The sequence below is a fragment of the Medicago sativa genome, chromosome 7 (genome assembly GCF_051527215.1).
Source record: "Medicago sativa cultivar Bolivia chromosome 7, Bolivia_mono, whole genome shotgun sequence".
Lineage (NCBI taxonomy): Eukaryota > Viridiplantae > Streptophyta > Magnoliopsida > Fabales > Fabaceae > Medicago > Medicago sativa.
In genome coordinates this window covers 80,372,239-80,398,403 of record NC_140755.1, presented here as the reverse complement: position 1 = coordinate 80,398,403, position 26,165 = coordinate 80,372,239, and the positions used below count along the sequence as shown (strand labels likewise).

The 26,165-nt window shown below is 32.6% G+C and overlaps 2 protein-coding genes across 4 annotated transcripts; both read right to left on the bottom strand.

Annotated features, from left to right (window-relative positions):
- Positions 1 to 645: 645 nt before the first annotated feature.
- Positions 646 to 1,573, bottom strand: LOC146909039 (ethylene-responsive transcription factor ERF105-like). The gene has a single exon (XM_085730487.1). The coding sequence runs from the start codon at positions 1,517 to 1,519 to the stop codon at positions 884 to 886; it is 636 nt and encodes a 211-aa protein (XP_085586613.1). The 5' UTR covers positions 1,520 to 1,573; the 3' UTR covers positions 646 to 883.
- A 13,192-nt stretch (positions 1,574 to 14,765) lies between these two features.
- FUS5 (Proteasome component (PCI) domain protein) lies at positions 14,766 to 21,987 on the bottom strand. 3 transcript variants are annotated; one of them, XM_085729785.1, is made up of 9 exons: positions 21,654 to 21,987; positions 21,129 to 21,204; positions 19,773 to 19,861; positions 19,340 to 19,429; positions 17,104 to 17,148; positions 16,908 to 16,978; positions 16,419 to 16,554; positions 15,575 to 15,683; positions 14,766 to 15,168 (listed from the first exon to the last, which is right to left on the bottom strand). In XM_085729785.1, exons 1-8 carry the CDS (start codon positions 21,813 to 21,815, stop codon positions 15,609 to 15,611), a joined length of 744 nt encoding a protein of 247 aa, XP_085585911.1. In that variant the 5' UTR covers positions 21,816 to 21,987; the 3' UTR covers positions 14,766 to 15,168; positions 15,575 to 15,608. The 3 variants fall into 3 exon arrangements, with proteins under 3 accessions (XP_085585911.1, XP_085585912.1, XP_085585910.1); XM_085729786.1 differs by having other exon boundaries at positions 15,575 to 15,680; XM_085729784.1 differs by having other exon boundaries at positions 15,575 to 15,663.
- Positions 21,988 to 26,165: the final 4,178 nt, after the last annotated feature.

Below are 26,165 nucleotides of genomic sequence, written 5' to 3'. Positions count from 1 at the left end.
ACTAAAAACTGTTGCAAATTGTTTAAAATCTCGTAAAATGAACTTATGGTTATTAATTTTTTTTATTTTTCGGGTGGACCGTCAGCTCATGAGGGGCTCCACCATTGATCCCCGACGAGGTATTTGGTAAGAAGAATTCCCTTCATCATAATTTGCCTTCAACACTCCATTCCAATGATCCCTTTCTCCATCTAGCAACCTCCATCATCATTAAAATGAAGAGTCAAATGAAATAATCTCAAATCTTTGAGTACATGGGTTATTCAAAATTCATTATCAAAGTTACAATCCATACACATTGTAAACAAGATAAATGACTATTCAAGAAGAAAATGATTTAAACAAACTAAGAATTACACAGTTTGCTCAAAGCTATAAAAAGTAAAATTCGACATTGTTCTTTTTACATATTAAAAACAATTCGTGAATCCATACCTTTGTATGTTTTTTTTTTATGTATGTTTTTAATATGGACCTCAAAATGGTCCAAAGGTGGATCTTCACAAAGTATAATATCTCAATATCTATTCCATTATTATTTATTTACAAAATTAACTATTTAACTAAAAATTATGAGAGTTTGTCTTTTCAACTTCTTTTACGGTTATTACTTTTATTTTAGGAACAAACCAAAAGTAAAACAAATTAAAATTGTGAAATCTTAGATTTCTTTTTTCTTCAATTTAACAACAGATCCAAAGAAGAGCTCTGTTGGAAAAATTACAATATAGTCGTAGCTATGCTTAAACATAACCCCCATTGAATAACATCAGGGTTATGCAAAAATTATCTCAAACTTATTATAAGAGCAGCTGCACTTGCAGCAAAAACCTAAAAAACTTAGGAGCTACCGAAATAGAAAAATTAAAATAAACACAGACAATTAAGAGCACCATATTAGGGACAAATCACTCAACTCATTCACCCATTGCTCAACATCATTTTCTTGAGAAGCCATTTCATTTTCAACCGCCATGACTTGGCTTCTATTCTTGGCTAATTTGTTAAGTAGGTCAACCATGCTCCTTCTCCTCTTTGATCCCCGTGACGATGAGTCACCACTATCTTCTGATGAAGAAGAAGAAGAAGAAGAAGGCTCCGGTGATTCCCGTTTCAAGACCACCTCCCTCTTTGGCTCCGACATGTACACATCAGAGCCAATGAGGTGGGGAAAATTGAGCTTGGCCTTTTGGCCACGCATCTTGAAAGCAGCTTTGTCGTAAGCAAAACCTGCTTCCTCCTCGGTCACATAAGTACCAAGCCAAACCCTAGCACCATTCTTTTTCGGGTCTCTTATCTCCGCCGCAAACTTGCCCCACGGCCTACGCCTCACACCCCTGTAACGCTTCCATGTGGGAGGCGCCTTCACTTCACGCGTAGGTGCAGTTGTCTTTGACACATTGTTAGGGCTTTGAATTTGTTGATGTGAGGTATGAATGTTGGAATCATCATGAAGAAGGTATTGTTGAATACCTTCCAAATATGCAAACTCTGAGTCTTTTGTGGTAGAAAACAACATGTTTTGGACGTTCAAAGTGACTGTGGAAGCACACCAGTGATAATGGATTGAACTATACACTTCAATTTATTACTATTTATATAGAGCAACCACAATGGTTTTGTTCAAAAGTTGACATCCCTGTGGAAGCACGTGGGGTTATTCCCATTTTTATTAACTTAAATTAAATAGTGATTTACGGGTTCTTCTATGAAACTTCATTTTCCTTCACGTGTTGTTTGTTCAACAGTTTTTGCTATAACTTTTAAACAGTCTCTCTGATAATAGAAAAGGAAGGTTGTCCAAAAAATTATCATTGTATAAATGAATATCATTAATCTTATAGGCCGTCCGTAGTCATTTTTTATTTTAAGTTTTGAAAAAAATTCAAAAAACCAAAAATAGTTTTTGCTTTGAATTTTAAAAAAATTCAAAAATCAAAATCAATTTCAAACATAAAAATAAATACGGAAATTAGTCACTTTAGTCCATCAATGGGAGATGAATTGCCACTTTAGTCCCTGAATACAGAGAAATTGCAAAACAGTCCCTGAATGTAAATTTTGTTAGTCTATTTCGTCCTTGAATGCAGAGAAATTGCAAAAGAGTCCCTGAATATAAACTCTGTTAGTCAATTTCATCCCTGAGTTAGAAGTTCTGGTAATGTTGGAGAACATGAAATTCTATCTCAAGGACGAAATTGACTAACATAGTTTACATTCAGGGACTGTTTTGCAATTTCTCTTCATTCAGGGACTAAAGTGACGAATCATCTCCCATTCAGGGACTAAAGTGACTAATTCCCCAAATAAATATCCATCATAAATATGTCTTAATTTGAACAATTTGTACAATTGGATTTGCAAAATAAATAAAAAATTTCAAATATATAATCTATTTATTTTAGTAGTAATTATAATAAAAGTGGTTGAAAGTAATGGTTGTCGACAGACGACTGTCAAAGTGATGATCCTTGGTAGTCAGGGTGGTAAGGGGTGGCGATTGTAAAGGAGGTTAGAGTGGTAGTCAGTGGTAGTCATATTGGTGATCAAAGGTGGATATAGTTGTGTAACGCCTCCGCTCGAGGCTGATGAGGGCGGGGAGTGGTCCGGTTCTTGGCAGCTTCTAAGCAAAAATTGAATCACATTAAAATGAGAGGGATCCTAAACCCGTACAGGTACAAGAGTGCATGGTTGAAGGATGACTTATTAGAATTGTTTGGTACTACATATATCAACAAGATGCATCTTCTTTTCGGTAGCCCATTACATAATAACTCCACAGTTAAGTGTGCTTGACTTGGAGTAGTCTTTGGATGGTTGACCTTTTGGGAAAGCGTGCGAGTGAGGACAAAACATACTAAAAAGACTTGTGTTGGTTTGTAGGGTCAGTCAGTAATCTTGAAAGCTGACTGAGATGTTAGAAGTTGGGGTCAGGGCGATGGTTGCGGTGGTTGGAGTTGTGGTCAGATTGGCGATCGAGAGGTGATTGGAGTGTTGATCGGCGGTGGTCGAAGTGGTATTCATAGTAATAATCGATGATAGTCATATTGGAGCTCAAAGTTGTGTGCATCGATGATCGGTGGTGGTCAGAATGATAGTTGAAAGTGATTAAAGCGGTGGTTAGAGTGGTGTAGGCTGGTGATAGTTGAAAGTGATTAAAGCGGTGGTCGGAGTGGTGGTCAGCACTGGTTAAAGTGGTTGTTAATGTTGATCATCAGAGTGGTGGTTAGAGTGGTGTCTACCACTTAGGAAAGGTCAAGCAGATACAATAGGCATTGCAATGCGAAGAATTTTGCTCGGAGAAATAGAGGGAACATGTATCACACGTGCAAAATCTGAGAAAATACCACATGAATATTCTACCATAGTAGGTATTCAAGAATCAATACATGAGATTTTAATGAATTTGAAAGAAGGTCAAAGTGGTGATCGACCTCCGTAGAGCTCTTTCTGAAACGTTATCGCCAAAATTTGTCAGAAATTTGTCCCTGATTTGTCTAAAATTTTGTGTGAAAACAACATTTTTTTTTTAGAAGTGGTAGACGTAACTGGAGGTGGTCATAGTGGTGGACAAATTCATCCACTTTAACGATTGATTTTAATGTGAGGTGAGTGTAATTCAAACATATTTAACGGAGTGGTGGAAAGTATAATTTATTTTTTTTCTAAATTCAGCTTATAATCAATTAATGAGTGAGTGACGGTGGGAGTATTGATTTATGGCTCTTTCCGTGAAACATCAATTGTCTCACGTGTTATAATTTGCTTAACAATCGAATACTATAAGGAGTGCATGTTATCTAGGAAAAGATGTTTGTGAGATTAATTTTTTGGTTGAATAGATGTTTGTGAGATTTTGAATTTCTTCTCCGTTTGTTGAAAGTATTTAGTTTAGGATATTCTATTAAAATATGTATTGAATGACATGTGGTTTATATCTTTATATGCACAAATAATTAAAAAAAAAAAAATGTTTAATGTCCTTATGCACCACCTCACCGAAAAATTGAAAAAGAAAATCATGCATCAATATATTGAATGACATTTTATGCGCGTCTATGTACAGTGTTGTGAAGGATTTGAATATAATTTTAACAATAAAAATACAACTTATAGCTTATATTTGTATAAACGATAGGTCAAGAATTGTGTACCATTAGATTCATAAGAACTGGTAGATAGAGAGATGAACTACCATCATAGCCCATCTAAGTTTCCAAGGTTGGATAATTGGTTAATGGGGCTAGTGATTAAATAACTATACATACGGTAAAGATATCTTATTAGGCATATGAAAATCCTAACATGTTAATATTTGTCATTAAAAAAGACATCACGGTTAAAGAATGGCTCAAGCATATAAATACAATAACAAACCTCCATTAATTGAAAACGTCGAAGACTTAATCATAACAATATTCATACATAAAGTCTTTGGTTAGTGGTTCTGTCGATGAGTTTTTATGAACCCATATTTGGGCGTGAGTTTGTCTTTGCATGTGAGGATTGAAGTCGGAAGACTATAGTGTTATTCATGTTACCCTGATTCCTGAGCATCCAGAAATTGATTGCAGGCACACTTAGGATGTCGTCAATACTTGCAAAAAGAGAACTCATAGTATCCTATGCCTCAAGAAATCAGAAATCATGAACTAGAGATTTTTTGAATTGTTCATATCCTAGATATTTTTAAAGTCATACCTGATACTCTTCTTCAAGGACTTCGATCAAAATTTCATGACCCTTCAAACTTTTTTTTCATTTAAGACTTAGAGATTACCAGAAAAGAAAATCATATATTTGAAACTTTTTTTTACAAAATCATATATTTAAAACTTGAAATTCATATTCAAACATATAAAAGACTCAGATGACGTGAAATAAAAACCTAAATTTTACTTTTTTAGAGAACTAAACAGACTGTTACTTTATTTTATTTTTTAAGGATAAACTAGAGAGTAGTTAAAATTAAGTTAAGCAACTGCAAGAGTAATTTTGTATTATTTTTAAGATTCTTTTTAGTTTGAGTCGGCGGCAATTTATTTATTCACTTATTTAAGTATAATGGTTAATGGATTCGTCACTATACGGTGTATGTGGCAAGGATTTGGATTACATAAAGGCAGTGACAATGACAATGTTAGGAAAACCGACGACAACGACGTATGGCCTCTGGTTGGACACGAAGAAAATTGTTTTTTGGACACGAAGAAAATTGTTTTTTTTTTTTTATGTTTGAGGGGATGAGAATAGTATTTTTATTCAAAAAAAAAAAGAGAAAAGCATTTTATTCAATACATATATCTTTTTCTTTTAATGGCAAAGGTATATTAAAGAAACGAGTTACAACATATACGTACTCGAATTCAATACTTCCTTTGATTTTGATCTCTTTATACGTACTCGTATAAGGAGAAAATAACCCAAAAAAAAACAACAGTAAAAAAGAAAGGAAAAATATAACAATCATAACCAACGAAGTCACAAGAAAACCAATGACTATCTCTGTAAACATAAGGAATGATACACTATCAACTCAAATATGATACAAGAAGATCTGGAGGACTTACGCAAGAACAATTGTCAAGAGGTAAACTTAATATGATTCGCTAGTTGTTCAACAAAAAGTGTCAAACATCTTAATAGAGAATTCACAAGTCACAAACAAACAGATGACGCGCCGACACGGTATTTGAACTAAAAAAAAAGTATAGGTAATGGCTTCCTCTTGTAGGATTATCCTTAGACGAAGACTGTTATGACGGATCAAGAGCTAATCTAAAAGAAGCTTCAAGGAAAAAGTTAAAACACTTTAGCAAGCATATCTTTTCTAAACCTTAGCTAGAATTTGAAGATCATTTTATGATAATCTTTGATATTGAAAGTACCTTATGAAAGAGATAAATAGGCTGACCTAATAAAATAGACTCCACTAGAATCATATACCCAAGATCAATTATCGCCCTCCAAAGTTGTTCGGTCTAAGAATCGAATAAGGGTTCTTCCGATATTGATCTGTCTTTCGTGACGTTTATTAATCATTTGAGATCAATCACTTGGTTAACACTTTCATATCTTTAAAAATTAAACTTTGCACTTCCACCGTCTTTATTTAGTTGTCTTTAACACTAATCAATTTTGAAAATGTTTATAAGAAACTAGGTTCTTTCCAAATATATTTGTAAAGTGTTTTCAGTAATACATTCATTCTTAAGAATATGATTATTTACAATGAAACAGATGTTTGCTTGAGTGATTATTTATATAAAAATTATATATTTTAAACATTATTAATATTATAGTAGTAATATAGAGACAGTATAGTAAAAAATAAAAAAAATGGTTATGCCAACTTTTTAAGCCCGCATGCATTGTAGTATACTCATATACCACGTACCAAGATTCTGGTATTGGGGAAAATACAAATGACGGGATTATTAATTATTAATTTATTTTTTGAAAGCAATTATTAATATAAATAAGTATAAATTAAATATTCCTTCAAAGCAATTATTAATATTGTATACAAAAGAAGTTAAAATATTTATTGATCAATGGCGTGGGATGCAATAATAAAGCATTGCCCTTATTAGGCGCTAATACGTCCGTCACTCGCATATTTTACTCAGCAAAACTATATAATTAACAAAGTACTGTTGCCACCAAAAAAAACAAAGTACTGTTATATTCCCAAAAAAAAAAAAGCAAAGTACTAGAATTATTTTATTGTGAAGAACAAAATAGCACGTGTGGAAAACACAACACTGATTCTTGATCCTTATAGCTAAAGCTAAATTTAGAAGAAAAAATATGATTTAATCAAATAATTAAATTCAAATGATTAATGAATATAAATTATTCAACCAAACGTAAAATTGAATCTTCAATCATAAATTTTTTGTTAAATTTTATTTACCTTCTGTTAATCGAACTTCGAATTATCAAAAAAAAAATTGTTTTTGAAACCAAGGGTTAACCTGAAAAAAGATTGAGACCAACCTATTTGTGAATGTGACCAATAGCCTGGCCTACCAAATAGGACGATTGGAAAACGCAATGATATTTAATCTTTATAGATAAACCTAAATTTAGTAATAAGATGGGATCATGGGACCAAACCAATTTAGGATTGTGACCGAAATAGCTTGACCTACCCCCCAAGGGCAGGCAACCGTGCTGTCATACAACTGCCCAAAGTTTGTCCTATATACGATTGCTTTTTTTTTGTTTGAGGAGAAAATTGCTTTCGAGTTGAATGATCACTTTATTTTTTTGAAGAAGTGAATTATCACTTTCTTATCTTAATTATATTCACAAATCATCATGATGTCAAAATTAATAATAATTATCAACTGGCTGAATCATTCGGTTACATAATGATTGTGGATAAAGTACTATAAACTAATACAATGGAATATCATAAATCAATGTTTTATAAACTTTCGTTATCGTCACAAAAAAAAAAAAATGGTTTGGAATACTCATGATCAAGTAAGGGTATTGAATTATTAGATTGTTGGTCGAACTACTGAATTATTCACAATTGCATGACTCAATTGAATTGAATCGAATAACTCGGTTTTATGATTTAGACTAAAAAAATTGTATGTGTATTATTGGATGGAACTAGGTGAGTTATTTAAATAAAAGTTAAAAAATTTAACATTTATAAAATGTCACAAACCATTTAATTTACAAATTTGTAAATAATTAGAAGCATCTATCTTTTGATGACAAGGACATTATTTATTTTTTTGTTTACAATGACAAGGACATTATCTATACTGTGTATAAAGAAAACAACTCCTTTCAATTTTTTTGGGCTGGGTTTTTCCTTTTGAAAAATGTCCTCAATTTTGAATACAAATAACACATGTAACAAATAAATAAGAATAAATTTAAATACTAAAAAAAATGTAACAAACACGATATGTATATGTCTGGTTTTTTTTCCTTTATCATTTAAAAAGTGTAACAAACTAGATGTGTATACTTATACTTACTTTTTTATCATCTCAATTATACCTTTAAACAATTTTTTCTATAATAAAGATTGTTGTTGGTATCATTAAAAAAAAGAATTTAAATTATATTTTTTGTTCTATTGTTAGTGTCATTGAAATAAATAATCATGATTAGTTTAGTTTGTTATAACTTGAAAGCAACAAACATTTATATTTTTAGTTTTAATCCAAATCAAAATTTCATAAAAAAAAAAACACTGTTAATAATTTTAAGACGTTGGCGCAATAAAGAGAGCGAAAAGACGGGTACGTGAGTGCCCGTCTTTTCGTTAGTTTATAAATAAATTTTGTTTTACTTTTTTTCTTGTAAAAGATAAACTAACCCGTTGAAATTGACACTAAGGAAAATCGAATTTGAGAGATTAAAAAATGAAACTCCAAAGTCTCGTGCCAAACCGCTGGGTCTATAAAAAAATGATTGAGAATGATTCTCTATAAAAAAAATTGTTTAATAAAATATAAAAATGCTTATGCCAACTTTTAAGCCCACATGCATACCACGTAGCAAGATTCTCTTGTATACAAAATGGGAAAAATACCAATGAAGGGAATATTAATTAATAAATAAATATAAATATTCTTTTAAAGAAATAAATGTAAGAAAAAGGTTAACATCTGAGGCATTTGTTAATGAATTAAATATAATAAATTTATCTTAAAATTTGTGTACCCATCATTTGAAAAATGTGAAAAAAAATAAAAGTTTTTTCAATATAAAAATTACTTTTTTTTTCATTAATTAATGTTTCAGGGAAACTAGTTAACATGATCTTAAATGTAAAGTATATTGTATACAAAAAGAAGTTAAAATATTTGTTTTCCTAAAAATAAAAGTTAAAATATTTGTTCTATACAAAAAAGTTAAAATATTAGTTGATCTTTTTCTTTTCTTTTTTTGAAAAATATCAGTTAATCTATGGTGTCGGATGCAATAACGAAACATTGCCCTTACTCGGCGCAAAACGTCACTTGTATGAAATATTTATCACTCCATCTGTCTCAAATTAAATGAATCATTTGATTATTTCACACATATTAAGAAAAATATATAAGTGAAAGAGATGGGTATTTGTCAGTGTTGGTGCATTTACCATTAACATAAATGTAAAATGAAAGACATTGAATTGGGATCGCACTTATGTGACGTAATGTCATATGACATTGGCCAATTTAAATGTGGCACGTGGCAATACAATTTTTTTAAACATAAACATATATGAAAGAGTGAGAGAAAATAGATGAATTGACTTATCTCTCACAATTAAATTGATCAATATCGGTGGTATTCTCTCCTTAATGGTACACAAGTGGAATCCGAAATAAATCACTTATTTTAAGACAATATTTTTACAAATAACTTAGTTCTTTTGAAACGGAAAGAGTATTATTTTACCAAATAAAACTACTACTATATAATTAACTAAATAGCACGTGTGGAAAACACGATGATTCTTAATCTTTATAGCTAAAGCTAAACTTAGAATAATAATGGGACCAACCAATTTATGAATGTGACTAAATAGCTTTAGCTTACCCAATATTTGATTTTTAATCTTTATAGCTAAACCTAAATTTAGTAAGAGAAATGATATTTGAACAACTATTCTTTACAACTTTTGTGACAACTTTCTCTCTCATACTCACATTATCTTTTTACTTCCTCTCTCTATTGTTTTGGTTTTTGTGTCAATATCTCATTTCCTTTGTAAAATTTTGGTTGTCACAAAAGTTGTCACATATATGGATGTTCAAATAACACAACTCATTTAGTTATAAGATGGGACCAAACAAAGCTTGGCCTTCCCCCAACCTCGCTATCATAGACACTCTTAATATATACACCTTTTTGTAATATTCTGAAAAATTTCAGTTAACCAAATGAGAAATGATATTTGTACAATCATTTTATAACAATTTTTGTAACAGTTTTCTCTCTTATATTCACATTATATTTTTATTTTATCTCTCTATTACTTTGATTTTTGTGTCAATACATACATTTCCTTGTAAAAATATGGTTGTCACATAGGTTATCAAACAAATGGATGTTCAAATAACATAAGACATTTGTTTTTTTGACATTGATAAGTTCCTAATAACACATGAAAATGACAAAATTACCCCCAACGGTAGTTAACTATCGTTGAAAAAAACTGGCAGCAGTTAACTACCGCTGAATAATTTTCTTCAATTTCTTACGCTACAGAGAACCAAACCCAATATGTTCAATTTCCCTGCTACATTCACATATTCACATTCATATTCTTTCCTCTACCTTCTCTTTCTAACCATTCTCTTTCTAATATGCTACAAAACTCATCTACTTCATCCTTACCTTATTATTCTCACTTCACCCATTGTTTCTACTTGTTCTTGTTATTGTTGTTTTTGAACATACGCATAACTTCAATTTAAAAAAAAAATCCATTTTGTTGAATTGGGTATTTGTTATTGTTGTTTCTGAAACTACTCATTATAATTTTGAAAAAAAAAATAGATTTTTTTGAATTGGGAATTTTTGTTGTTGCTTCTGAAGAAAAAAAATCGTTCTTTTTTTGTATACATGGTTGCACAAGCAGATTTATCAAGCTACTATGCCATCTCCAACAAATTCATCAAATAGGTCACTCGCTGATAACTCTTTTTCATTCCATTTGAATTCAAAACTAGATAAAAATGTTCATGTTAATCTCATAAAACAAGAACAAGATGAAGTTGTTGATGGTGATGGTGAAGAAGAAGGTTAAACAATTGATTTCATGGGTAGGCCTGTTTGTTTCAAGAGGAGATTAGAGGAAGAAACACAAAGGAATTGAATTGATTGCTTCTGAAAATTTTATTTGTATGGCTTGTTTGTATGGTTGTGACCTGTGATGGAAGCACTTTGTAGTCATTTGATTAACAAGTATTGAGCGGTAGTTAACTACCACTGGGTCCAGCGGCAGTTAACTGCTGCCGGCTTACACAACGGTAGTTAACTACCGCTGGGGGCTTTTAGGTAATTTTCTTGTGTCATTGTGAAGTTATGAATGTTAGAAAAGCAATTTTCATAACATAACTCTAACCAAATATATGGTCCATGTGACCACATTTTTTCAGTTACGTGACAACTATTTAGAAGCTAAAAAAATATGACTAAAATGCGTGTGACCGCTATTTTTCCTCTTAATTAACCAAATAAATTTTGGAAAACTAGTGGTCACAAAGCTAAAATAATATGGTCACACATACCATATATTTGGTTAACTTAAATTTTTCAGAGCGGTAAAAAATGGTGTACATATCAAGGATGTCTACCTATAATTGCTCTTCTTATATACAATACGATTTGCTTTCTAGTTGAATTATCACCTCTCTTTTTTTAAGGAAGTTGAATTATTACTTTATTATCTTAATATTCACGCATCATCATGATTAATATTAAATTATGAAGTGGCTGAATCATTCGGCTACCTAATGATTATGGATAAAGTATTATTCTCTCCGTCTTTTTAAAAAAAAAATAAATAATTAACAAAAATCGTGAATATTAAAATAAGTTATTCGAGTAATTATATTTTAAGATAAATTGATAGAATTAATAATAGATATATTTAAAAAATAATAATAAATATATCTAAAAGTTTGTAGAGAGTCGTATATTTGGTGACAAACATTGTTTTGTAAATGCTCTTATAATTATGGACAAGGGAGTATAAACTAAAAAATGGAATATTATCATCAATCAAAATCAATGTTTTGAAAATGAGAAATGATATTTGTGTAATTATTTTATGATAACTTTTGAGACAATTCTCATTATATTTTTTTAAAAAAAAAAATCTTTTTCATACTTATGTTGTGTTTTTAATCTCTTTCTTCCTTTTTTCTCATTCTCTCTTTGTATTGTTTTTGTTTCAAAAGAAGAGGAAAAAAATAGTTGTCTTAAAAATTGTCTCTAAAATGGTTGTACAAATATCATTCCTCTTTTAAAAACTAGCTTTGTTATCATCAAAAGTGATTGATTAAGAAAGGTTAATTGCTAGATTATTGGTTGAACCACTAAATTGAGAATTGAACTTAATAACTCGGTTGTATAATTTAGGCTCTATAAAAAAAAAAATTGTATTTGTCTTGAATTAGAGTGAACCAGATGACTTATTTAAAAAAATAATAATAATAACATTTATAAAATGTCACAAACCGTTTAATTTACAAATTTGTAAATAAATAGTAGCGCACCCATTTTTGATGAGAAGGACTTGATGGTGTAATGGCTTGTAAACTTAGTAAATTCCTCAATTCGATATAATCGAGAAACCAAAATATCAAAATATGCAATTGGTCTCTGTTTCTGCATAAAAAATTGATTAATTGTATTGCAAAAATTGATTAATCTCTTTCCTCTAAAATTAGTCTATTAGCTCCTTGTAATTAATCTTAATTAGTTGTAAAAGCTAGTAAATCTTTCTAGAAACTATTCTGCATGAACGAACCAAGAGAGTGATTATAGGAAAATTTGCTGATTGAATTTGAGAGTATAATAAAAAATAACCTAGTAAAGCCTTCCCTATAACTATAAATAGTAATTTATTTTAAGAAAATAAGGATTTGAAACCTCTACTCATTCTCCATTTTCTCTTCTTTTCTTCTCCTTCTAAAATTGTGCAGTCTTAGTAAATAAGCCTCTACCTTCAAAGTCATGATCATCCATGACTTGAAGAATCAACTTCACCCTCCGTAAATCAGTTTGTTCATGATATGAAAGTTTTTGCATTAGCGAGAGCAGAAAAAACAACAATTCAATAAAGAATATCGCAGAAAAAACAACAATTTAATAAAGAATATCATTTTGCACCAAAGCTAGATAGCACCCATGACCAAGATCATTTTTGTAATAGCAAAGAAACAGCATGTAGAACAGCCAAAGGAAGTGACAATAACAAAAGAAAGAAGAAAAAAACATACAGAAGGGCAATAGAAACCAACAAGAAAATGAAAAACGATACAATCGAAAACATAAAAACAACCATGCTCAAAAACAAAAAACACTGGCCAAACCAATACAACCATCAAAGACTTGTCAGGATGAACCATGAGACTTCACTAAAATCCATTGGCAAGAGGAGACTTGAACTCGATCTACCAATTACACAACACTAACAGGCTTATGAAAAAATATGAAATCATTCCATGACTTTCGAATGCCCTGTGGCACCGCATGTCAAACCAGAGTTAACCCTTTTTCAACCTAATAACTACCCCCTCCGTCCCATAATACATGACACAGTCGACCCTATTACGCATGCCAATGCATAATTTTGAGTTTAAATATCTTGAATAATATGTTAGAAAAAATTATGAAAATTTGATATTTTGAAAATACTCATCGAGACGAATCTAACGACATCTTATATGATATTATTTATCTTTGTATATTAGTAGAAAAATATGGTCAAACTAAGTTTGGTCAAAATTACAAATTTTCAAATGGGTCATCTATTGCGGGACGGAGGGAGTAGAATAGAAAGATATCAAGATCGAAAACAAGCTGAACAAATCCTTAGGTACAACTACACAATTAGCTGCCACCCTAACCACTACCAAAAACTGCCATACCACACCTAAAAGCAAACTCACAAGTGAGAGAGAGATTATGTGCGTACTCATGTACAACACCGCGAGAAAACAACAAATTTAGAGGGATCCTTCAAACATCTAGGATTTTGATATATTCTTCAATGAGTCCCCCCACAACAAATTAGTATCATGCAACCTAGTTCTTAAAACGACCAGCAGATCCTCAACTCATTGTTCTTACCAACAGAGTTCCCTCATCCCATGTCACCAACAAGACGGTCCTGCTGTTCAGGCACTAGAAACAACCTAAATCGAGACCCCTTCGATAAGTTCAAGGACCAACCAAATAACAAAATCCACCATCAAGACCTTACTGTGGAGTAACCATATGTACCAAAACAACTGAGTATGTAGCATACCAGCGTTTGGCAGGGATGAAATAAAGCATTTATCATACATTTTTAGCGAACACGGATGTGTTTATAGGAAATCATTTTATAGAAGCCATTGGAGATGTTCAAGCTCAATGTGGACGCAGGTTAATTGTATGAGGACTGCTCAATCACACTGGACCATATTTTTTATGTTTAAAATCTTACTAATGATTGTCATGGTTCGGTTAATACAAATTGCACTACATTCATATTATAAACGCTCATCACTATTAGCACCCTTATAGTAAGCCAATTAGCCTTCTGCCATATAAATTTTAAGTCAATATAAAGTGCACTACATTCATATCCTAAATGTTCATCACTATCAGCACCCTTATATTAAGCCATTTAGCCTTCTGCCATATAAATTTTAAGTCAAAATAAATAAGTAGACACAGCAAAAAGAGAAACATTAACTAGCACCGATTAAACCAAAACAACTGAGTGAATGCCTAACCAAGAGTGGAGAGAAGGGTAGCAGAGGATCAGCGTGCATGTACACCTGAAAATATTACTTTATGGTGCACGGGGGACAGGAATAGATTCTCTCCGTTAAAATTATGGTCACGTCAAATCTAGACCCTAAAATAATAAGAATGGGAAGGTTTTATAATAGAGGAAAAGGAGTGACTATGGTGTTTGAAAGGTTGATATGGATCTCATGGAGATGGCATTAGGGATTCTCAATAGAGAGAATCCATTCCATTTCCATCGGTGGACTAATCTATGTAACTCTTGCCACAATACATATCTAACTTTGGAAATATATATAGCAATGCAATTGAGGCAATATAAATGAAGCATAGAGAAGAAGAAAAAACTGTAGCATTTAGCAACCTAAAATAAAAGCCGCACCACACCACCTCAGCTTGTTCTAACCAACGCAGTATATAGTATTAACAATGGTTCCGGAAATACTATCAATTTCCAAAATACGACCTCAGAAATAAAAAAGTGTTGTTTTTTGTTCCTTGTTCCTAACTCGCTTTGTGGTGCTAGACAAGTGCAATATGGATGAGTTTTACTTGTCTCCAAAAGCTGATATTCTCAATTGACGCATGCCATGAATAAAAGTTGGGCAAGCAACTAAAACACCCAATTCATTGAGCTACTTTATCTACTACAAATCTCAAGATATCGGATGCCGCCTCCTGCAAAAAAATTAAGCCAAAAATCTCATGACTAGAAATACAAGAAAAATTCAATATTTAAACGAATACAGTTTAATCATATTCTAGCTTCAAACAGATGATGCTACAGAACACATTGACATTCAGATCAGATCTCCTTTATAATGTGATATCTGATCGCAGTCCCATTGATGGACTGATTATGCCATACCAGCTTTTAGCATAAAAAGAGGTGGTGAACAGATGTTTAGTCACAAATTCAATGCAAACATGACAGCTATACTCAAGTAAGACCAGCTTCATTCTTCAAACCAAAATTATGTTAATACAGTTATAGGTGATTTTATGGCCAATTTCAACATAGAAAATCAATTTTGTTAAGATAATTGATCAAATACTTGACTGATATGAAATTTTCTCAAATCACCTCTTTGGTCGGCTTCGATCTTCTTCATAATCCATCACTCCACCAGATTCAGCGCAGATCTCCTCATGCCCTCGGAAGTCGATGTCGGCCTGCTTACAGTGTGTAACTTCTGCCACGATGTAAGTAAGACACGTCGACCAATATATCCCAATTATAAAGAACAACAGACATTTAATATATGACCCAAAAAAAAAAAAAAAGACATTTAAGATCATACAGGTTAGCCTTCAAGTTGAAGGCTACATACAGCAATTATGAAGGCCTAAAACTCAACTAGATGTTATTTTAATTACTGAAGAACAAGGGGAAGTGTTTCCTTCATAATTTTAGAGTTGAAGTCATTAATATAGCAATATTGGAACTTCCTATCCATGGCTTTATACATACAACAGACATTTTTACCTATAACTTTTCTGCTATAAATTTGTTTACTTCTTTCATAGGAGTGCATAATTTTTTATCATAAATATCTTTCAGTAGCAAACTTCCTCATCCTTCTAACTAGTGGATAAGTTGGTGGGTTTCAAGGAGCTGTCCAACTCAATCAACCTAACATCAAATCATCATATTGACGAAGTTTTCAGTTATCTCAAAAACTGGGATGTTCAATTTCAGTTCATAAACATATTTGTTAAAGAGTCTTGTCAGCAGTGAGAAAATAAAACAACATTCACAGAACAGAAAGATACACAAAAAAAGATAAATAAAATTCCAACATATTTAGCACAAACCCTTAAAATTTAATATACAAGCAAGCTTTTCAACGGAACATTATATCAACTATATATTTAAGAATAAAAAAACTCTCTAAAGAAGTAAAGCAATAAAAATAAATCCAACCGACCTTGAAGATGGACTTCTTCACTTCATCAACCTTCTCTTCTACCTCCTTCCGGTGCTTCTTGTCAACTTCACTCATTGAGTCAGCCCATTTTATCTTGTCTTGAATTGAAACAAGCATATTTTCTGATGTAGATAACCTGTGTTTCCCAGTCATGAATTAAATTTTAGTATTTGAAGAGAAACTCTATGTATTACATTAAAAAAGTTGAAAATACCATTTTGAGAAGTTTTAAACCAAAGAAACAAGACACAGTAGCAAATGTAAGGTTTAACATTTATATACAAAAAAACAAAATTGTGCAAGTTGATAATTGAAAGCTTAAACCAAATTCAATTGATAATGAAAGCTAAACGGACATAAGCAAAAGATATTTTGGAAAGTGCCCATAGTCTAAAGTCAGGTCTCTTTCCAGGCAAAGGTGGTCGTTTTGCTGATAGTACCATAGAAATATAAGACACACCAGACCTTATTTAAGAAAAGATAGATTACCAGTCGGAGAGTGTCTGTATCATGTTCCCAAGTTGACCAGGCCTCAAGTCCCTACCTGCTGCAAATTGGACCTGAAATCAATCTCAAAGATCAAAGAAATTCCCAACAGACAACTCTACAGATGGAAAAAAAAAAAAAAAGCTCAAAAGCACAATTTAATTTTACTATAACAAAAAACATGATAATGAGCTTGGACCTCAAAGCATCGTCGCAACTGATCCAGCTTCCCTCTTACTATTCCCTGGTAAGAGCAAGAAAAGTTAGAAAAGATACCTCCCAAACAAAAAATACTGATTCAGAAACACACAAATAATACTTCATTAATCTCACTATGCAACATCTTCTGGAGAAACACAAAAAAAAAAAACCAACTAAATCAAGCATCAAAAAGAAACAATCAAAAGATAGTTTGCCTAAATAGATGAAAAACAACAAATTAATGTGCGCAATTGAATAAAGAACAAATGAGTATACTAGCAGCATGCAATATCTACAGACACTAGTAGTATAAAAGGAGATCAATAACATAAAAAGATCAGTACTTTTTCCCAATCCCTTTCAGGATAAGTGATAGAGCGCATTAGTACTCTATGAATGTATAGTTTAAATTCTACAGCAGGATAACTGCTACCGAACATTAGATACAAGATAAATAGTTTATACTGAGCATATAAAAATGAACAAAATAATGCTAGATACTTGAATCTGTTGTAACTGATTCACACTTACGCTTACACATCTGTACATATACTAGAGCACACTATCCTATGGGAGAATGTTAGGAGCTTGTTAGCGACTGTTGGTAAATTGGTTTGTTTATCTAGTTAGTAAGAGGTTAGGATGCTGGTGCAGTGGTAACTATGTAGTATTCTAATCAAAACAAATAGTTTGAATCCAACCAGGGAATGTGTTAGCGACTGTTGGTAAATGGGTTTATTTTTCTAGTTAGTAAGAGGTTAGGATGCTGGTGCAGTGGTAACTATGTAGTATTCTAATCAAAACAGAAAGTTTGAATCCAACCAGGGAATGTGTAGTCCGGTGCCCAAAACCCCTCCCCGCCTAATAAATAATAATACCGTTCTTCCCCCACCTCTTTGTAAAAGGAAGTTAGGGGGTCGAGAAAGTTAAAGTGTGTGTTGCATATGAATCCGAGGGGTTGACAGGAAGAGGTATCCTGTCATTTGAGAGTTGAGGCTGGGGAATGTGTAGTCCAGTGCCCCTGCCCCCCTCCCGATTTAATATTACTCCTCCCCCTTTTTTTTAATACACACACACATATATGTTGGGGGATATGAATAAGAGGGGTTGAGAGGGAGAGGTATCCTGTCAGTGTGTTGAGGCCAGTGTTGCCAGTCGTGGATCATGGAAAATGACGCTTTTTCCAAATTCTGTTGTGATATAGCCGCTATTCTACAACAGTTTCACTAAATTACATATCGCGGAACAATAGTGGTTATTTAACATTAACTTCGCTATAGACGCTGTTTAACAACACTAGCTGAGGCCATTGGCAAAGAGATTCCCGAAGTTTTGTAGGTCGTATCTCTAATTGAGGAATTTATTCATTTTCTGGTGATGGTAATAAAACACAGGTCCCAAAGAGAGAATCAAATATAAAATTCAGAAAACCTTCCAGTTCTACCTCTCTAGCCTAGCCGTGATAACTTCCATTCATTTTCTCTCAATTAGTTTCATTATCTGGTCATTAAAACTTTATCGTCAAGGCTACCGATTGGTTGGTTGTAATACCGCATGGGGTTAACATATTATTTGCTTCAACTGCAAAGACCTCTTATGGAAGAACCCCCAAACATCCCCGGTGTAAACGTTTACTTTTGCAGGCTGTCTCACTTGCAGGTTTTCCTATGGTTTTTGCTGATATCTTCTGGCATAAAATTTAAGATCTCCAGAAGTCTTTTTCCTACTCTCATATTCTCTTCTAATAAAATTCTATCTTGCGATAACATATATATCAATCCCAGAGAGTGGTGCTTAGCGGCAACCAAAAAAAGCAATTCCAAGAGAGCAACAGCAAGATAACTGCTAGTTTCAATTTATTTAAAATATTAATTAAATAACTAATACATACATATATACAGCAAAACAAAGCAAATACCAGAAGAAGTCAAGAAAACAAAAGTTTAAGCATCCAAGAATTAAAAAACTAAACATTACAATTCAATGAGGTGACTAATTAAGATAGGTTTTATTCAATTAAGCACTTAACAGCCATTGCGGTTTGCGGCCATGAATAGTGATCATTTTGGCCGCTGTAGCGCGCAAGACCGCAACAGCGAACCACTCTACAGTTTCATTATAGCATGCTATTGACAACGTAGACAACAATAACAATAATAATCATGTACATATGCATTCAATTAATTTTCGGACATTTGACCAGTAAATAATCTTTCGAAGGGAATGGTTCTTACCGCATACATGCACTCATTAATCAGAAAATCTTCAAGCTCACGAACATTTGTCACATCTAGCTCCTGCATCAATTGGTCATAGGGTAGTACCTGAAAATCAATTGAAATTGTAAAAATAGATTGCAATATCATATCCAAAGGACAAATTAAAACAAAAAAGAAAACATACGATGTTAATCAACCAGATGATGTTCTAAATAATTGCATAGAAGATGAAAGCGCAATTTAAAATGACGAATAAGATGAAAGAATCCAATACAAAATAAAAAAATATATTCAAGGGAAGATTTGGTTTTCTTATCCACCTTTGATGGAAAAAAATAACATTTGATGATAGAAAACTAGGGAGGAGAAAATATGTTAAAGAACAGAAAACCAAACCCTTAAACAACCCTTAAATATGTTCCTATAACTTTGGACTGATAGGAAATACCTTGTAGGTCTCAGCGAGTGTCAGAACTGTAAGTTGCTTAAGCTTGAGGATCTGATCAGGTACCAATTGTGGAAGGCGATCAGCATTACCTATAAGTCACTTGAACGTTTTAATGAACGCCATTATATTATTTCCATTTACATGTAAATGGTAAAAGATTTAAAAAAACAGACGCAACGAAAAATAGCAAATCATGAATGAAGATTAATATGCAAATCTCACTGCCAATATTTACAAAGCAGAAAATAAATGGAGTGAATTCTTTCATCTCAAGACACGTGTGGTGAGGTTCAAAATAGTAGGACGCATTTTAAGCAATCCCAAAATGTAAAATATGCTCCTATGCTGGCATGCACAGTTTTTTCAAAATTGAGAGTTTGCGCAAGATCGAGAGGGGGTTGAAAGAACGTAGAACGGATCATAAGATCCTACTAATAGGGGAAAAAGATACACACACACACGTGCATAAAATTAAAAATTATATTAAATTAAGAAAAGATGCCCATCCTTCCACAGACTTATAACCATAAGTTCATAGCTTAATAAATAAAGGGAACAGGTGACAACAAACAAAGGAACCACACCCAACTCACAAAAACAGGGGAATGAAGGGAAGAGGTTTTCAGAGGTGGCGGACGGCGAGAGAATGGGAGAAGGAAGAGGTTTCGATGTTATCCCTCTCAACAGAGGACTTGCGCGAGCAAGAAAAAGAAAACGTTTCAATTTCTCCCTTTTTCACCATTTAAAAACTGAGTTTTACCAAAAACCGACCCGGATCCATTACAATTAAAGAAGTTGGGGTTTTTGCTAAAACCCGGCCCATATTGGGGGAAATTTTGCAACGGTCTTACCGCATTTCCCCGGTCCCACTCACATTGGAACGCAAGATCACACGATCCTATGCAGTGACTCCCGATCTTACATACATTGAGCAAGCATATAGAAGTCCAAGTGTACAGTATGTCCGACGTAGTAACCATAACTTTTTTGCAATCATTACAAAAGTAACAACTTACAATCTCATGACATAAAGTCCACGTGTATAGTAACCACAACTTTTTTGCAAAATAACTAATTATTTATTAATTATACATCATTTGTTATGGCAATCTTCACAAAGGTAACAACTTACTGTCTCGTGACATAAATATCCGGGAATCAAATTAAGAATAAACTCAAAAGTCAAAAATCACCAACCATTGTCATGGTACACTAAAGGACAATTCCTACAACATTTGTTTAAAGTAACAGTATACTACCCAAAAAGGAAAAACATTCAACAAAGACCAGACAACACCCACCAGGCAAAAATGCAGCGAGAAAACGATACACAAAAAGATCCATCAATATACTTACTCTTGTAGTCACTCCATATTCCATGTGCAAACAGGCGAAGCATATCAAGGTAGACTTTATCATCAGTTGCTTCAAGCTGCAAAAACCAGATTCAAGAAAGTTGTAGCAGACGTAACGAAACTAATTGCATATTTATTAGCAATCTTTCAATAATGGGACTCCAACACAGGGGATTACGTTGAATTATGTCATTTTCTCGAAATCTTAAGGTGTCTGTCAGTGTAGTGTTCGTGCTACGTGGGTTTTTTTCTCCCCATAATTAATTTCGGAGCATAAACAACTTAGCAAAATAATGCACCATAAACTATAATAACAAAAAATAAAAATAAAAATAGCCACATAAAAACACCAACTCACTCATGATCACAACGAACACAAACAACATGGAACAATTTATAATTAAAAAAACAGAAAATACGAAAGAAAAAAATATTGATTTTACATCTCGTTTTGCAATCAACTAACACTCAAAAACAATCGAAAAATCAGAAAAAGTACAAAAAAAAAATCAGGAAAAGGGGGAACCTGAAGAACATTGGGGAGAGCGAGAATCTCAGAGAAAGCGAAGAGCAAAGGGTGAGAAGTAGCATCGACAATGACGGAAGAGATGGCTGAAGCATTGGAAGCAGCAGAGGCTTGCTTGACGAATTGATCGATGAGTTCCGATTGTCTCTGTTCAATGTCCATGGTCGAGAATGATCAAGGAATTAGGGTTTTCGATGAGAAAATTGGTTCGATTTAGGGGAAAATTGAAAGGGTTTTAGGTTTAGGGTTCGGTTTTGATGGAGGAATTTAAGAACGCATTGAAAGTGATTTTGAGTAGTGTGAGAGGAGAGGTTTGTGTCGAGTGATGGTGAAAAAGCACTCTCGTGATGTGAAAGACTTGTTTATATACTACTTCCTCCGTCTCAAAATGACTTACTTAATTGACCGTGTCAAGTTGAGTCTATACGAAAGGAGTTGGAATATATCATGAGAGAAATAATATCAACCGAGAAGAGTATTCACGAGGACCGGTTTAAAATAAAGTTAATTTTATGGAGGGAACGTATAAGAAACTAAAAAAAGAATATTTAATATCGTCGAAACAATGAAAAATTTGGTAGAAACTTTGGACTCGATGATTAATTTTCTTTCAAAGAAGAGTGTGTTTGTCTCGAACGTGAACATAATTGATTTTGATATAATTGACTTTGCTAAAATAAAATTGATTTTGATATACTCCCTCCGTCTCATAATACTTGACACATGTGACCTTATTACGTATGTCAATGCATGATTTTGAGCTTAAATATCTTGAATAATATATTAGAAAAAATTATGTAACTTTGATATTTTGAAAATACTCATCAAGACAAATCTAACGACATCTTATATGATATTATTTATCTCCGTATATTAGTAGAAAAATATGGTCAAAGTAAGTTAGGTCAAAATTACACATTTTCAAATGGATCATCTACTGCGGGACGCAGGGAGTAATTGGTTTCTAGTTACATGCAACGATGCGGAAGTAATTGTTATATAGTATTACGGAATGGAAATAAAAATTGCAAAGAGATAATTTTAAAGTTCAATTTGGTCCTAAAATATCGGTACAATACTAATTTAAAAGTGTGATATTAATTGTTTTGCACGTACTTGATAATTTTTTGCGGTTTGAGTTTCGAACTGATACATCTTTGTTGACGAAAGCTACATTTAAAGCTTATGTTTGGTCGAAGTTATATAAACTATGATAATTATCAGAGCGAATGATTGCGTTTTCATCTTTATAAAGATTAAAATCAATATCAATTTTTGCACCAAATTGTGAACTTTGGTCACAATAACTTCACCCCAGTCCAAATAGATTGCTTTGATGTCGTATTTGATTTAAGAACCCTTAACCTTGCAATAACTTGAATATCTTACCATGAATATTTTCTACGAAATTATAAGATTCCTCGTTGTTGCATGCCCTTGATTTCGAAGCTACAAATCTCATAGGTTCATTAACATTGAATATGTTCAAACGAATTTTGTGTCTGCACATGGTTGTTCCTTTTCACAACAACTTGAGTGGAACATTTCCCTTGTCTCTTGAGAATTCTAAAGTAACATATTTACAACTCAATAACTAATAAGGAGATAATCAGTTTACAAGTACACATGATGTTATATAATTTATGAAGTTCTTATCTCAGGTGTGAGTTAACTAACAACAACTGTCTCACGAATCAAATTTCATATCCGTTCAATTGTACTTATTTGTTTGATGTTGTAGTTTTATTCAAATATCTTATTTAGTTTGATTCCACATTCAGTGTTCGCTCTCACTATCTTAAACAATATCTCTTTGAACAACAATTTTCTTTGAGAACTAATACACGTGTTTCACAAGGGCGTTAAGGCCAATTGAAAATTAAATTTTAAAGCTTTTAAGTATGCTCTGTCTTATCAAGAATCTTATCTATCCGATGTGGGACTTGGGTTTTTCCCAACACACCCCTCTCACGCCCAGCACTCCCTTGAATTCGACAAGCTCTGATACCATGTTGAAATTTGAGGCCTAACTCATCCTTACAAAACCGGCTTGTAAGGTGATGATTGCCTCCTCTTTATAAACTATACTCAAGAGTCTTATCTATCCGATGTAAGACTTGGGTTTTTCCCAATAATGTTTGTTCTTACAAGATATTGATTAGGGGTGGGAGAGAAAATATTGTGTGTTAATCTTGGGAATTTGCGATTAAATGGAACTATCTCCCCCGTGAGTTCCAAGTTAAGAAGTTTAGTTAATTCAACTATTGCTGACAATAACTTGAAGGGTTCGACACCACACACTTTTACAACTTTGTCTTAACTTCGGGTTCTTGATGTTTTAAATAAATATAAATATTGGGACAACTTCCCAAACTTCCATCCAAGTTTAAAGTTGATTACAGTAGGCAATGCTTTACTTTGACCTAAATATTTCTCAACAAATAGACGGATGGTAAAATGTTACTTCTTTTTCGTGATACATACAATACAACAACACATAAAATTGTTTGGATTGCAGACATGTTTTATATATGTGTGTGTAAATTCACAATGCATAGACACAACAACAAAAACGAAAGAGAAGAGTTGTACGGTCCAACTTTGTACCGAAAGTGTGAAGAAAGAAGATGCTAAAGTGGGTTTGAAAGAGGAATCACATTTTGGTTGAATTGGATTTCAGAGATGAATCATGTTTTGATTAATTTCATTGAGGAAGAATTTGATATTTGTGAAGAAATTGCAGATTTGACAAACACATATATGAAGGTTTGTGAAATCATAGTGAGTAGAAAGAAATGGATTGTGAAACGGGTAGAGTACAACATCAGTTTTGAGAAATAGTAAACCAAATTGTTCTTTAATTTTGAAATTGGGTTGGGCTAGTTTTTGTAAATATTAATTTGGGCTTTTTGGATTGGTTAGCTGAATTTTAAGTTGTGCAAACCTTATTGTAATAAAAAAAAAGTTTTCCCTCAAAAAAGAAATTGTGCAAACCCTAACACCGACATATTTTGACGCTGAAAAAATGTTATCAACATATATTTTGATACACACTTTCCAACATAGACATCACTTGGATAATGCTCTGGGAAAATTATAATGACCTCCCTTAAGGTCTCTTAAAACAACACAAACACCCCTTCTAGTTTTATAATAGGCACTAACATCCCCTAAGTTTTCTTAAAATAGATAGAGATCTCCCTTTACAAATTAACACCGTTTGCAACCGTTAAAACAATATTGTAGAGAACGTTTTTTTCATTGATGAAAACAATATTGTTTGTTGCTGAAATTTGGCGTAAGAGCTGCAGGAAAAAAATATCATGACATCAAAAAATAAGTATTATTGAACCAAACAGGAGCAGTCTTTGGAAGAATGGGTCTATATCCCCTTGTAATGATTACACATCTTACATAATCTAATGGTGCGACACCGCACAATTAATACACCAAATTCTAAATTTTTTGGTTCTTCCTGATTTTCGTTATTGCTTTTCATTTTTTGCTTTTTATTTCCGTCGTTACATGCTTTTGGGCAACAACATTTCTTTCATTTCATGGTTTTCTTGTTGTTGGAGAATAGATGATGAGTGAGGGGTATACACAACATGTCAACATTCGATCAATTTTAGTAGGCATGAATCTAAAATGAATAATCCTTTTCAATTTTTTATGTAACAAGCGTTTTAATTTGATTGGAAAGGAAGTTCTTCAGTTTTTCCAACGGAAGATTGACAGAGATAACGGTAGGGGGTATTGCTGCTGAGTGAGAAAATAGAGGGGAGGTAGGATACATTTACCTAAACCTCAGGGGAGGTTAGTGTAATTTTCCCTATATTTTAATACACACTTTCCAACATAGACATTACTTGGATAATGCTCTGGTGCTGTGAAGCCCGGATACGAGATACGATACGGATACGATACTGCATCGATACGCCGATACGGGAAAATTTTAAAAATCAAGATACGATACGGCTGAGATACGTTAATAAAAAAATTATATAATTAAATGTACAATATAATTATAACCATTTTTTTAATATGCAAATATATTAACAAACAAAAGAAATCAGTCATAGACTCGTAGCACATCAACATAAATATAAATAATTCTGACGATTAAGAGAGTGATGATTAATCAATTACATATATAATATATCCCAAAAAGAGCACCATAAGTCCTATATTATACCCAAAAGGAACATTGTTAGTGCTATACTATATTGATCCAAAAAAGAAGCACTATACTTAAGAGTTAAGTTATTTTAGTTAACATTAATTGAGAATTTTTGGGGCAGGTATAGGTGCATGATAATTATCGGATACTCTTCTAACATGTATCAGAAAGTATCGGACAGATATCAGTGCAGGATATAGGGGATACGATGCGTCATCTATTTTGAAGTATCGGAACTTCATAGCTCAGGTGTGAATGTGAATTTTAACCGTGTTGAAAATAGTGTGTCGCTAGATTTTTTTTTTTATTTACGCTATATATAGGGGGTTAAA

Bases quoted from the DNA above. Each gene is read 5' to 3' on its own strand.
- LOC146909039 (XM_085730487.1), bottom strand. From the start codon at position 1,519: ATGTTGTTTTCTACCACAAAAGACTCAGAGTTTGCATATTTGGAAGGT.
- FUS5 (XM_085729784.1), bottom strand. From the start codon at position 21,815: ATGGACATTGAACAGAGACAATCGGAACTCATCGATCAATTCGTCAAG. The intron at 21,205-21,653 runs GTTCCCCCTTTT...TGGTTTTTGCAG, and splicing joins CTCTCCCCAATGTTCTTCAG to CTTGAAGCAACTGATGATAA. The intron at 15,664-16,418 runs GTCGGTTGGATT...CACTGTAAGCAG, and splicing joins TGAAGAAGTCCATCTTCAAG to GCCGACATCGACTTCCGAGG.